At 42.7% G+C, this 14,140-nt stretch overlaps 3 protein-coding genes across 4 annotated transcripts in view; all 3 read right to left on the bottom strand.

Moving 5' to 3' along the window:
- Positions 1-2,963, bottom strand: part of swap70a (switching B cell complex subunit SWAP70a) — an 8,659-nt gene extending 5,696 nt beyond the window's left edge. The window contains exons 1-4 of the mRNA XM_027011730.2: positions 2,823-2,963; positions 1,576-1,716; positions 588-761; positions 69-296 (exon numbers count right to left, since the gene is read on the bottom strand). Of these exons, the coding sequence (XP_026867531.2) occupies positions 69-296; positions 588-761; positions 1,576-1,716; positions 2,823-2,918 (639 nt within the window). The 5' untranslated portion in view covers positions 2,919-2,963. The remainder of the gene's footprint in view (positions 1-68; positions 297-587; positions 762-1,575; positions 1,717-2,822) is intronic.
- Positions 2,964-4,035: 1,072 nt separating this feature from the next.
- On the bottom strand, positions 4,036-6,918 carry LOC113577926 (wee1-like protein kinase). The gene is made up of 10 exons (XM_027010849.2): positions 6,459-6,918; positions 6,213-6,355; positions 6,067-6,124; positions 5,810-5,979; positions 5,415-5,683; positions 5,235-5,321; positions 5,048-5,133; positions 4,806-4,955; positions 4,541-4,686; positions 4,036-4,456 (listed from the first exon to the last, which is right to left on the bottom strand). The coding sequence occupies exons 1-10, from the start codon at positions 6,813-6,815 to the stop codon at positions 4,315-4,317; spliced, it is 1,608 nt and encodes a 535-aa protein (XP_026866650.2). The 5' UTR covers positions 6,816-6,918; the 3' UTR covers positions 4,036-4,314.
- Positions 6,919-7,341: 423 nt separating this feature from the next.
- On the bottom strand, positions 7,342-13,304 carry znf143a (zinc finger protein 143a). 2 transcript variants are annotated; one of them, XM_027010523.2, is made up of 16 exons: positions 13,187-13,304; positions 12,564-12,661; positions 12,324-12,410; positions 12,104-12,187; positions 11,856-11,984; positions 11,569-11,762; positions 11,354-11,425; positions 11,150-11,263; positions 10,409-10,484; positions 10,121-10,246; positions 9,859-10,038; positions 9,536-9,763; positions 8,658-8,791; positions 8,428-8,550; positions 8,134-8,244; positions 7,342-7,653 (listed from the first exon to the last, which is right to left on the bottom strand). In XM_027010523.2, the coding sequence occupies exons 2-16, from the start codon at positions 12,652-12,654 to the stop codon at positions 7,570-7,572; spliced, it is 1,833 nt and encodes a 610-aa protein (XP_026866324.2). In that variant the 5' UTR covers positions 12,655-12,661; positions 13,187-13,304; the 3' UTR covers positions 7,342-7,569. The 2 variants fall into 2 exon arrangements, with proteins under 2 accessions (XP_026866324.2, XP_026866334.2); XM_027010533.2 differs by having other exon boundaries at positions 11,150-11,245.
- Between the last annotated feature and the right edge of the window lie 836 nt (positions 13,305-14,140).

Here is a 14,140-nt window from a genome sequence, read left to right as displayed (position 1 = left end):
GCATGAACAGGCCATTGTGGTGTGCACTCCAAGCGGTGCCTCTCTCAAAGCCATGCCTATGCTCTTGCCTGTTTGACAATGCCCAGAATGAGCTCCTGGAAGACCTCCAGGAGGCCCAGGCTGACGGTCTGCTGGTTCATGCCCTTGGTGAAGTAGCCCATGCCCACCAGCTCCGTCAGCTCCCACACACTCAGGCTGTTCCTCTTCAAGCTCAGCTGTGCCTTGTAGTCCACAAACCTGCCCTCGTTCCAGCTGCCACCTGTGGCTTCTATGAGCTTCCGGAGGAAATACTCAATCTGATTAGAAGAAAGAAAGAAAGAAAGATAGATAGATAGATAGATAGATAGATAGATAGATAGATAGATAGATAGATAGATAGATAGATAGATAGATTGATTGATTGATTGATTGATTGATTGATTGATCGACTAATCGATTGATCGATTGATTCCAATGGGTGCATTTCAGGGATTGCAGTGTAGCAACTACAGGGTATATCATATATCTACACCTCGATTACTCCCTGGAATCTCCAGACATGAGTGTGAGAACATTACTGTGAGTGTGGAGTACAGTCTGGCACTCACCTCTTCTGTCACAATGACGAGGGGATACTGGTCCTCAGACAAGAAGTTGAAAATACACCAGACCTTGAAGGCGTCGGAGTCTGAGATGAGCAGACGGTTATCTGTGATGTTCTTCCGGGCACACACCGTCCAGCACATTTTATTGAGCTCCATAAAATCCCAGTTTTCTTGGGCCTGCATTTAAAAAGCAGTCAATGTATACAATTTATTATGTGTACAATTTAATTATTTATATGTACAATTCTGCCATTAAGCAAGAAGAACTAGAGGAGCAAAGGGCTTGAATGTCTGCCTGTGAGAGAATGCCACTATGGTCAAACTTTGTCTAAAAAAATCACCTCAAGACAAGTCTTGTGTCATGTAAGTAAATGGATAAAATGAACCAAAATTGCTCACAGCCTCTGATTGGCTAGCGGTCTGTCCTAAAACATACTTCACCATGTTTCGTTATCTCTCTGTTTGTGTAAACTCACTCTCACCATGGCATACCCTCTCCATTAAACTCATAGCCATCTACTACAAGAATACTTCCCTTATAGTAACCACCTGTTACTATACTATGACAGGGAAACAACAGGATTTTGGGGGGTTGTAAAACATGTACGAGAACCATTTGTGGGGTTAATTTAATCAATGTACTCTTGACAGAAAGCATTTTAAAGTAACATCTAGGCTAGTACAAGTGTCTCTTCATCAAAAACGATATGTTCAATCTCATCTCAACACCGTCTGAATAAACATGATAAAAATGCTGGTTCACGTCAAATATGGTGAATGTTTCAAAGTCTGTACGCAAATGGGAAACGATTTTATGTTTTCGCAGCATTTTTAGAATGGCGTTGTTATTGCTGTCGTTATTGTTGGCTGTTTCTATTACGCTACTGTTATCCTGATGTCTTTACCACTTTATCAGCTATTACACAGCTCACTGCAGAACAGAAAACACACGTGATGAAATAAAGAGGAGCAGGAGGTCACGGCTCCTTACCTTGTCCAGGATGAAGGTGTTTAGGTACGGCATGTACCCTTGAGTGGACACGGGTCCCTCGTCATCATCCCTGAAATGTTTCTCCAAATCAGAGGTTTTATATGGGATACGAAGGACTGTGCACAGGTTTTGAGAAAGCACCTGTGGAGAACAACACAGCACATAATTGGCATTCGTGGGCCGAGCCTCTACACAGCAAAGTGGAAGCCTTCAAAAGTGTTTTGAAATATATATAAAGTCACATGGTTTGCCCCGCCACAGACGCTGTTTTATTAGACTTATTACAGTGTGTATGGAAAGAAAGAAAGAACGATCCGCTGTTACCCGAAGGCGGTTGATAAAACTGCTCGGAATAGCAGAGCTCATTTACATAATGCGCCCTGATCTCTCCAAGACAGCTCAAGCATAAATCACAGGTCTAAAAATAGCCCTCTAAGTTTCATATATTACATACATGGCATATTTTTAAACTTATGATTTGCTCAGTGGTATTTGTATAGTTTCATACATCTAGAAGGGCACAACACGAATACGTATTAATACACATTAATACCATATCAGTCACGGTGTAATACTAGTTTTATGAGCGCGGTAAAAATGTCCTCTCGAGAAGATGAGGTTTTAAACCAAGCGCTAAAACTTTATTAGTTACCTAACGTTGTGGTTTGACGCGGTTCTCTGAATTATGTGCGGATGTATTGTGGAAACACCGTAGACAACCACAGATGTGAGAAGACAGCAGCGCAAACAGACCAATGCCTTTAGTTCCTAATCTTTATCTTTAAATACTTTTATGTATTCATTATGTGCGCATGTATTGTGGAAACATCGTAGACAACCACAGATGTGCGCAACCAGACCAATGCCTTTAGTTCCTAATCTTTATCTTTAAATACTTTTATGTATTCATTATGTGCGCATGTATTGTGGAAACATCGTAGACAACCACAGATGTGCGCAACCAGACCAATGCCTTTAGTTCCTAATCTTTATCTTTAAATACTTTTATGTATTCATTATGTGCGCATGTATTGTGGAAACATCGTAGACAACCACAGATGTGCGCAACCAGACCAATGCCTTTAGTTCCTAATCTTTATCTTTAAACAAATCTCATTCATCTGCAAGAAGGTGCAAAATATATGAACCGTAATGGTATCGTTTGAGTCGTTTAACACGTACGACCTGACTAATTTCAAGACAAGGAAATAAAACCGGCCATCTGACGGGTTTAGCCGCGCGCCTACCTTTAGCTGGGATTTGGAGACTTTGCCGCTTCGGTCTGCGTCCAAGGCAGAGAAAGCGTGCCATATCGGTCTTAGCACTTCGTCTCGGTGTACCATTGTACGGACTGTGCGGATCGTTGCCCTGTCGGTCTCAGAGTTGTCCCCGTGTCCCGGGGGGGGGGGGGGGGGGTGTATCGTCTGGGGCACGTGACCTTCGCGCACTTGTCACAGTGCCGCGCGTTCGTCGCGCATGTAGCCCGCAGGGAGGAAAACGTACACTTCAAGAGCACGTAAAAGGGTGTCTTTGTGTGTGTTTGTTATATAAACTCTATTAAGAAAGTGCAACTTAAAGTAAGCAGTTTAAAATAAAGTTTCTTTTATCGCGATGAAAAAAATCTATTGGGAAAAGTTTGCTATAAAGTCAATTTGATTAAAAGAATACTACTTTATTTATATAAGAATAATTTATTGTGAAATACTTTGGGGATACGTGTATTACCTTTTTTATATTAAAGTTCTTTTGATGTATTGAGAGAGTTGCATAAACTTTAAATGCTTTAAATGTATTCCAGATGACTTAGCCTACATAATTCTGATTGTGAGTATTTGGTGCATCTCGACCATAATAATGGTTGTTTGGGTTGCTTTCTGTTTTCCTTCAACAGCAAAATCAGGAAATGGGACATTGGTAATAAATCAAAGGGAATCTTAAAAGTTCATTTAACAGTTCAATGTCAGCATTTATTACATATAGCTTGTTAAGCCAAACCATGAAATGTAACAGCACTGCAGTTCATTGACTATGAGTGATAATTCATTTTGTGCCAAAAATAAATTAATGCCATGGGGCAGCAGTGTGAAATTTAGAATAATGAACTGGTGGCTTAGGCCAGTACATAAAGTCCCATTAAGGGCTTTTAAACTAACCGGAGGGTATTTTGAAGTTAGTTCATGTGTATTTCTGCCCAAACCACCCACCAGTTGTGCATAGGACACCTCAATTCCTAACAAATTCATACATGCTGATTTGCCCTGGACAGAAAGTGACTTTTTAAAGGTCCAGTCGAGGCTTGATGCAGTCCGTACTCCCAGCTCCGGCCTGTACCACGTTTGGTGAAATTATTTGTAAGTTTACATTATTTAGAGGATGCTTTTATCCAAAGTGACTTACAATTATGACTGCGTACAACTTGAGCAATTGAGGGTTAAGGGCCTCGCTCAGGTCCCCAACAGTAGCAACCTGATGGTGGTGGGGCTTGAACCGACAACCTTCTGATTATTGAAATGAACCTTAACCACTGAATTATCACTGCCCCTAAGAGCAACGTTGAAGACTTCCTCCTCTAAAAGACCCAGATGGCACCTGAAGCCACAATACTCAGTTCCAGAGGCTGATGCCTTATCCATTAGGCCACTGGGCCATTAATGATCGAATTAATAACAGCCACCCAAACTTCACTCTAAGTCCAGTAGCACAGATAACACTGCACACAAGGTGCATGTTAACTGAGTATTAGAGCATTGTTAAGCTGAGTGAGCGGCTCATCCGTTTCCTAAGGAAATTAGTGCATCTGGGGTCAGCGGAGCAGGTGAATGCACTGTGACAGATACTGTCCTCTGCCGTGGCTGTGGACAGCTGGACGTCCCTAAGTTCCCTGCATGAAGACAGATCCCAAAATAGACAGTCGGCATAGGAAATCAACAGTCAGTGACTAAAAAAAAGACTAATAATAACTCACTTCAGCAGCAGTGCAGTTTTTAACTTCTCGGCGTAAATGCGCTGCCGCAGCACGTTGATGTCCGGCGTGGACGGAGCCAGGAGGACCGGGTGCTTGGTGAGGGCCGAGGCCGTTGGCCTGCACTCTGGGTCCGGATGAATCATCAGCTACAACACACAAGTCAGGTTTAAAGTCAGTCACATGTTGGCTGTGTGCTCACAACTGCTGGACACAAGCAACTCAACAAAGGACGGTGCCGGTCAGAAAGGCGCCTGGTGTAACAAACCTTCAGCAAGCACTGAAATTCTGGCGAGAGCACTCGAGGTGTGTGTGGCAGCTGGCTGTGCCATATGGCATGCCAGCCCTCCCCTGTCCTTGGTACCTCATCTGCTCCGGAGGCGCTGATCACGGTAAGAGCCAGAGCAAAAACGTCTGCCTTAGGGAGACCGTTGTAGAGTTGTAAAACAAGAATGGTCAGGATCTATAATGACACACTGGTAAATGTAAAGGTGATGGTCGAGCAATTACCTTCTGCAGGATCTCATTTGCCACATATCTGCTGTCGCCCTCTTCCACTTTTGCATGACTCACATGGGTGACATGACCAAGGTTTCCTAAGACGGGGAAAAAGGACATTACATACGTCATTTACTAGTTAAAATAAAAAGTCATTTTACAAACTTCTCAGATTACAGATGGGAACTTTAGCACGCACCTATTTTGTAAACAACATTCCTGTCTGATGCATCACCATTTACGCATGTACCTGTGACCACCACTCTTTGCGAAATATAAATATTACCTGCAAAGAGAGAGAAGGAGCAAGATGAATGAGAAAAGTAACATGTTTCTTCTTCTGACATGCAGTAGACAGACCAAATTTGGTATGACTTACTTGGTTTGATGTCCATATGAACCAGGGATGCAGAGTGGATATACCTTAGACCCTGGGAGACTTGCAGCAAAAGGTCCTTCAGGTGAGTTTCAGAAAGGAACGTCAGAGTCCTCTGGTTCTGTGTGATAAGGTCTGCGAGCGTGCCCCTATTGCAGTACTCATTCTGTATCAGCATGTGCTCATCCTCAGACCATGCAGAGTAATACCTCACAACATGGGGGTGCTGTCCTAACACTGCGTGAGCATACACCTCTTGCAACGCCCTTTGCCTGAAAGCACATTTCCACCATTCAGGGTTCTGTTCGTGGCATGCAGTTGGTAATGATTAAAATACACTATTGGTCAAATGTTCCTGCTATGCTGGTAATGCAAGTTTAAATAAATGAAATCTTTACTCAGCCACAGAACCCGCCAACAGCTTCCTGGAATACTTGATGGCATAGATACAGCCATCGAGTCTTTTCACACACTTGAAAACATCTCCGAATTCTCCTGAACCAATCATCTCCAGCTCACAGAATTCAGATGTGTAGCGGGACAGGCGACTGCCCACCGAAGTCTTTCGCTGCGGACAGCAAAGAATTTGAACAGTCAGATGTAAATAAATAAATGAACTTTTTTTTTTTTACATTCCAATAATATTTATGCTTACCTTTAATGGAATAATGTATTCCTCTTCGTATTCAGGATCACTTGAGTCTTCACGAAAGCTGTTAAAACAAATCACACCTGAATAATCATATCATCAGTGAATGCCAGGTTAGAGCTCACGTGACGCTGGTGTAGCGCGAGGCTTACTTGTTTCGACGCGCTCTCTTGCGGTTTTTGCTCTCAGATGTCGCTGCGTGCGCTACTGCTGCGTGCAGGAAGGGATTGTAATTTACACGGGACGTTCGCGTTCGTCTCCGTCTCCTCCCGGATTGTCGTTGGAATACAAATTGCTGTGTTTAAAAAAAAAAAAGAAAAATATTTTTAGGATTAAATAGTAACCTATTACCATGCAAAACAGTATGATCTAGATAAATGTATGCATAAAGGTGTTACATTGTCCTCTACTCCTTTGCGGGAGCGGGGACCTCGCAGTCTTGGATAGGAAGCCCTTTCGCGCTTCGGCAGCGGCGATGCGCGTGTCGTCCCGGGACCTTTCGGCCCGGGTCCGTGCGCCGTCGAAGAAGATGCGCGTGCTCTCACGGAGGTCCGGACTTGTTCGCGCCGTCCTTCGTTTGCGCTAGTGGTTTTATAATGCCCGTGCTTTGAACTACTGCTGAGAAAGTCGCAGCGTTTGGTCGCCTTTGCCGGAATCCTCTCTAGCGAGGTCGGCTCCGGTTCTGCTCCGCCTGGTAGCCGGTCTAGCTCCTCGTCCTTACCAGCAAACGTCAACCTCCGGCAAACGTGCCTCATCCTGACCAAGCGAGGACCAAAATGACTTCAAGATGCGAAGTGTTCTCTTGTGCAACAGTTAAAGGGGAAGATTATTGGTAGTTATTTCGCACAGACGTTCCCACTTCAGCTCTGCAGCCAGTTGAGCACCGTTCAGTCCCAGCTCAAGAAGGAGCTCACCCGGGAGCCAGGGAACAATGATCTGGGAATCTGACAGGAGCGCGGCCGCGCTTTAAAAGGCCAGACGTGGGACGGGTTGCGTCATTTTGGCGGACGTCTGATCAATCTGAATGCACCTCAAATAAGTTAATCACGGTGGCCTTTAGATCTCGACATTAAAACTCGTTGACATGACACATCAATCATTAATGAACGTACATGACGTTGCCCTGGCCAGGAAAGACATATACTTTGTCTAGTTTTACTTATGTTTTTTATGTAAAGGTCGGTGCACTCTCACCTACAAATAAAACTTAAGCCTACAACCAGATTGTATGAAAGGATTGTAACATAAATAGTAAAAGTGAGAGTTAAATCACATAAGAGCCCATGTAATAAAGTCCTTTATTGTATAAATTCATATAGGCCAGCACTCTGTCTTTATTACAGCTGTACACACATTATGAAAAAGATGAATGTAAACAAGATCTAGGAAATATTATAGCCCATGTTTTAACCTCTGAACAACTGGATCAATAATTTGAAAACTCTATTTTTATATAACATATGCCTCTGTTGTCCAGCATCCAATGCTCACAGGAAGGTTTTTGCAAAGTTAATTTCCGAGTACTGGTGCGTCTCCTTGTTGTATACTTGATGCTATTCTCAGAGCTTCCTCCAGTGACGTTTGGTCACTGAGCTGCAGGAAAAAAAACATGTAAAAATTAAAAGTAGCGTGCCAAACACCATGTTATTCTAAAAAAAAAAAAACTATAACAAGACAGCACATGTTTGGCAGCAGTTTGTGATGAATGGCAAGTCACTCATTGAAGTTCAAAGGCTTCAAATGATGGTTTGATTAGGTGTGACATTTTAAGCAGGCGCTAACAAGTGAGAAATCAGCAGTGAATGATCAACATACTGACATCCAATTTTTCTGATTAAATCAATACTGCAAAATGTAGAACGTTCTACTAATCACTGCCACTGATTTCTTATAATGGCATGTGCTAACAAGCTGCAGTGCATTTGATGGAGGTTTCAGGATAAAGATGCTTAGCAGTGTGCTATGTATTCCATTGACACATGGTGAACTGGGCTTAAAAGGGATACTGATTGTGTGAAAGCCACATTATGGACTATTCCACTAATATGCTGCATGTGCAAACAGTCATTGTACCTGAACAGCAATCTGTGTACCATTAGTAGTGGTAAGAAGCGTGACTGGGTGTGGAACCAGCTCCTCCTGTTTTGTCTGTAAAGAAGCCAAGTCCTGTGACACAATAGTCATCTGCAGACAAAACAACACAGACACTCACTAAACAGAACATTCATCTAACTTGTAAAAGATCAAACTAAATCGCAAATCAGCCCAGAAATTCAAAGGCTGGAAGTGCAAAGTTTGACTGCATTTTGTTATTCCATGTTCACTCTCGGGGTTACAGGGGCGGTAAACGCTCAAGAGGACTCAGACCTGTCCCTCTGTGCCATCTGCGTTCACCATGGTGATCTCCCCAGACGTCAGCAGGGACTCACTGGCCGGGAGGGTGATCATGTTGCCATCTTGTGTTACCATGGTGATGGTATTACCAATTGTCTATAAAACATTTTGTCTGGTTGATGTCTGATACTTCAGATGTTATATTGACAAAAATGGGAACTTTGTAACCACTAATTAAATACAATTATACTACAAAAGAAAACCTGCTGAATCCCATCTTGTGCAATAAGAGTGATTTCCTCTTGTCCTGTGACATCAGAGGTCACAGGGGTCATCTCGGGGCAGGCTGCTACACTCTTTGCTGAGGCAGTGTCCATGGAGGGATCATCAAAGGCTTCTAAGTGAAGAGAAAACGTCATTTCACAAAACCTACTTAACCTAGCATTCTAGTCTGTAGGCATTACACATGGTAGATGCTCAGTAATGCTTCATTTATTTGTCTCTCACAGGCAGACAAAGATGGAGTTTCAGCCATGTGTACCTTCCTCTGTGGCATTTCAATTGCGCTCTACCATTAAACCATTTATATAAATCGCAAATTTTACTACAACAAACATGCACTTTATATAGTCCATACAATTCACTACATTATATCAAAACTACTAAACTGTACTGGCTACTAACAAAAAAATTAAAAATCAGGAGGAAGTCACAAACGCTACTCCCCAAAAAGTGAGCATTTGCTGTTTTAACAGCTTCTGTTAAAACTTAACTTCTCCTTCTGAACTAACAGTAACAGGCTGACAACCTTTGCAAATGGATGACACGACCTTCTGGTGAGGTAATGAACTCAAAATAAATGACAGAGCCTGAGGGGGAGCCTCAAAGCTTCGCATGGTGGGGCAGAACCCCCAGGTAATGGGGGAGTGCAGTTATAAATCTACTGGCTTCAATTTCTTGCACCTTCAGAAGCACTGCAATGGAGCGTGCGGATGATCAGTGTGTTCTGAATCACACTGAAGTCAGTCAATGTCTAATTGAACAACATCTAACGACAATAACTATAAAGGACCTGAGAGTTTAAACAAGGTAGGTGTGTGCAGTCGTGCAGGCTCATTAACTCCACAGTGAAACTGCTGACCTGTGGGAGGTTCAAAATAGCCCCCCTGCTCCTCCTCAATGGGCTCCGAGTCGTTGTGGGCCGTGCGCTTGTGCATGGCCAGCGTGGAGATCTGCTTGTAGGTCTTCCCGCAGTGGTTACAGCGATAGGGCTTACAGGGCGTGTGAACCACGTGATGCTTGTACAGGCTGGAGTATTCAGTGAAGCGCTTTTCGCAGCCCGGTACAGTGCACACGTATGGTCTCTCCCCTGAGGACAAGGAGAAGTCCTGGTTTATGCCTTGTGCTGGCGTAGGAGAGAGCATCTCGGGAAGGCCTGTGGATTTGGAGCAGAAGCCAGAATACCTGTGTGGATCCTTATGTGGTTCTTGTAATTGGTTGCACTGGCGAAAGCCCGGTTGCAGCCAGGCTCTGGGCAATGGTAGGGCCTCTCTCCCGTGTGCGTGCGCACGTGAACCTTGCAGATGTTGGAGGTAGTGAAGGATCGCCCGCAACCTTGGTAAGGACATATAAATGGCTTCTCTCCTGTAGAGTAGAGACCAGTTCCCATTGTCACTTCAGTCTTGAAAATTGACTTTTCACCAGAAACACTGAGCAGTAGGTTTACCTGTGTGGATTCTGGTGTGCTTTTGCAGGTCCCCTGAGGTCTTGAAAGATTTTTTGCAGTTCACTTCTTGGCAGCAGTAGGGTTTTTCGCCAGTGTGTGTTCTAATGTGGCTTTTTAAGCCATAGCCTAAAATGTTGATGCAAAATGTTAAAAGCCTCATTAAAGCTTTTTTTTTTTAATAGCCATTATCTTCAGTGTCAAAGTAAAACCCAGACCACGTTTATCTTAGAAGTGAACGATCGCTCTGTGAAGAGGAGGGTAAACAGGAACTGGACTGGAAGCTGATACCTGTAGCAAACTTCTTTCCACAGCCTGGTTTATCACAGCAGTAAGGCTTGTCACCTGTGTGTGCCCTTTCATGCACCTGATTAAACCAGAAATCATTTCAGAGATAAAATCAGAATTCCTCATTCATCTTAAAGGGAAAGTTGAGCTTTAGTGAATATAATATATAGTGTGCGTGTCACTGCAATGTTATCTTGTCTGGTAGCCCAAGGACTCCCACTGGTTTAGTAACTGTTGTACATTCCAAATGGTCTATTATTATTTTACAAGTGAATTTATAACATAAAAATTGATTCGGACTTTAGATCCAAGATATTTTACTTTACAATATGTGGCATTATTTACTTATCAGGGAAGGATTTTTCCTTTAGTGACAACAAACTCCTAACAACAGTACACTCTACATGCAGGCACTAGATCCTGTCCAAAATCACACCAAGATAAAATAGCTAGTGTATTAAACTAACACATAGAAGTGCATTGCCTATATGTCCATTTCCTCTAAGTAACAATAAAATGAATAAATCTATATGGAAAGTGAACGGAAAATACACACAAAATAAAACCGGAATAGACCTAATCATTCTTATAATAAAAATGATTATAATTATACTATTGTGTCTATTTTAATACAGCCAGTCATTATGATAAGGTCCAATTACATTACAGTAAAGACAGTAGTCTTAAAAAACAAACAAACCTCTAATACAAATATTCCCATTATTACCTCAATTTAACACAAACCTTGAGATGATGTGCTGTGGTGTAAAGTTTGCCACATCCCTCGTAACCGCACTGGAAGGATTTCTCCGCAGGCTGCGGCAGGGAACGCCGACCCCCCTGGCCCCGGAGAACAATCTAAGAGACGGTGCACTCGACTTAACATTTCTGCGCCGTTCGTTATTTCAGCACATGTGCTACGTGGGTCGGGATTGTCCCTGTAGATACCTGCATTTGCACCACATTCTCGTGGTCATTTGTGACCAGCTCTGAGTTTGGATAAGGTTCCAGTTCTTCTACCTGCAAAGACCAGTGCACACAGTATGCAATATGTCATTTTAAACACCACAACTGGTGAAACCAACTAAGCTCTCAGCAGCAGAAGGTTGACTTGATCTTCATTAAGCAGAGCTATGTCCAGAACCTGTGTATTTTCAGAGTACCTTAGCTGTGTATTGTTCCAGCACACTGACAGTCTCTGGGTCAATGGAACCCTCCATGTGCAGGTCTGAGATGGTGCCGTTTTCCTGGATGGCCAAAATGGTGTTGGGCTGAGGCATGTGAACAGCATGCTGGATGTAGGCGGTGGAGCCATCCTCCAACTGCACCGCCTGGAGGGCACCGGGATCACAGGACTCTGAAAACCAGGCCGAGGACGGGGTCATAAATGTACAGCGATTAGAGTGTAAACCTGGCCGTCACTGGTCCAAAAACGAGGACAATCCGGTACCTTTAGGAGTGTGGTGGATGTAAGCAGTGGTACCGTCTTCCAGCTGCACGGCCTGCCCATCTTGTAGGCTCAAGCTCTCTCCCCCCATGACATCGGACACAGCCGGGCCTGACCACCCGTTCACCTCACCTGAGGACATTCACAGGCAAGACATGGAGCCAACTGACTACAGATCCTCGCGATAATGACAAAAAACTGTTTCAAAGTGCATCTTTAAAAAGATCTACAGGTAAGTGATATTTACAGACCCCCTTTCGGTACTGCAATGTGCTGAACATAAGCCGTAGAGCCATCTTCCAGCTGTATCACCTGCCCTTCCATGATATTGCCATCTTAGATAAAGCCAAAAACCAGACTCAGCAACTCAAACTCTCTGCTAATAGACATAAGCTGATATTCTGCTTAGTTTACTGAATTGTATGACTCCATAACTTAAAATGAAGTATTCTTATGGAGATGGAGGCATACCTTGAGTATTATGCTGAATATATGCAGTGGAGCCATCTGCAAGAGTCACAGCTTGCAAACTGACAGTGTCTATGTTCTGATCACTATCTGTGGTTGGATAATGAAACGAGATCAGCACAGAAGTTTAAAGACGTCAGCACCCAAAACACAGTCCCGGAGTTCTCTCACCCCAATCAAAACATGTTCAACTGATATCAGTGTCATTTATTTATTGGTGTTATTTTTGTTTAACAGCCTGACCTGAAAGTCCAGTGAGGCATAACGTGACTTCCTGAGCATCACCTCCATGCTGGAATTCTGTACCTCCCTGGTTTATCTGTGCCACTATCATGGTAACCCTGTGTGGGACACGAAGAACAGCGAGTTATCCGTAACTGTAATTCTGTCTTCAGTCACATTCGATTGTTCTCCACAATAGAGGTCACACTGGGGCATATCATCATAGCTATTTGTATTCTTATAGCATTAAAGACTACGAAACTACGCTAATACATAACACACACTATAGCGTATACATAATAGGCCTGTGGCCTTATAACTAAACGCGTAGGTCTGCAGTTGAATAACGTGTACAGTCAAAAGTCACTCTCAAAGCCACACACCTGACCGCATGTAATTCTTATTTACCTAGCTAACTTAGATACATGAATAAAGGTTCATAATATTTAAACACATGAATGCACGGCGTAGATGGTTTTGAAACATGAAGCGGGTTAACCTGGCTGGCAGATTTAAGCCATGTAACATCTAGCTAGCTACTTAGCTTAGCAGCTACAGCTTTTAATGTGTACACAACCAGCATATTGTCAAGAATATTATAATAGTTATAATGTTTAAAAACGCATTAAATCTCGTATACTAACCTCTAACACTATCAGAAGTTCTTTCATCGAGCACGAAGCATCAGGGTCTACCCCTTTGCTCTAAATTGTTCCTCAGACCTGTTTCGTGCACTGTGAAAGTGTTTTGTGTGCTTCTTCTTTATGGTTGTTCGCGGTTTGTGGACGTCCACAGAGGTCCGTACCGCCCCCTACAGGACGGGGGTGTGAGCAGCGACGAGGGCGTGCCGCAGCACATCTAGTGTTAGCGGACTGTAAGCTAGGGAATCAGAATTTCTGAATATGTTCATAATTTAAACTCGTGATCATTTTACATAATCTGAAGTGCAAACGTACAACTGTTATAAATCTACATTTCCTCCGCGTTCAGTTGACAAGGTCCAGCTTCACAAATGTAGCCTCTGCGCAAAATAAAAAATATCTAAAACCCTAACCAACCATGCAGTCTGCCAGAAAAGAGTAAAACTGAAATAATCCTCTTTTTTTTATATATATATATATATATATTTCACTTCTGTCTTACAAATATTTATTTAATGTATGGGTTTGCTTAAATCTTGCTTACACTTTTAGTTTACTGGTAGTTTATAAGTTTATTCTCATTTGTGCATTAATAATAAATTGAATTAAATAATAAAAACAAACAGTAATATTAATAAAAAGCATATTAATTAAATATAGTGAAATTCAAAAAGATAGGATATTCAGTTTCCATGGGGAAAAAAAAGGTAGTTAAATGTATTCAGTAGCCCAGGAAAAAAGATTGTTATATGTACCTTTTTCCTTGGAGATTCATTATTCTATTCATCTCTGACTCAGAATGAATTTACTTCTAATAAATCTCGCTGGCTTTCACTGACACATTGTGCCTCCATTAAAGTCTTGTATAAACAGGAGGGCAGACCGTTATTGGTTCATTGGGAGGGATTAGTCATTTGAGGGATGACTGGTACTGTATAAATGGGGAGAAACACCAGA

Source organism: Electrophorus electricus, chromosome 1 (assembly GCF_013358815.1).
Source record: "Electrophorus electricus isolate fEleEle1 chromosome 1, fEleEle1.pri, whole genome shotgun sequence".
Taxonomy (NCBI): Eukaryota; Metazoa; Chordata; class Actinopteri; order Gymnotiformes; family Gymnotidae; genus Electrophorus; species Electrophorus electricus.
The sequence above is the reverse complement of the archived record's forward strand: the minus strand, read 5'-3'. Positions and strand labels throughout refer to the sequence as shown.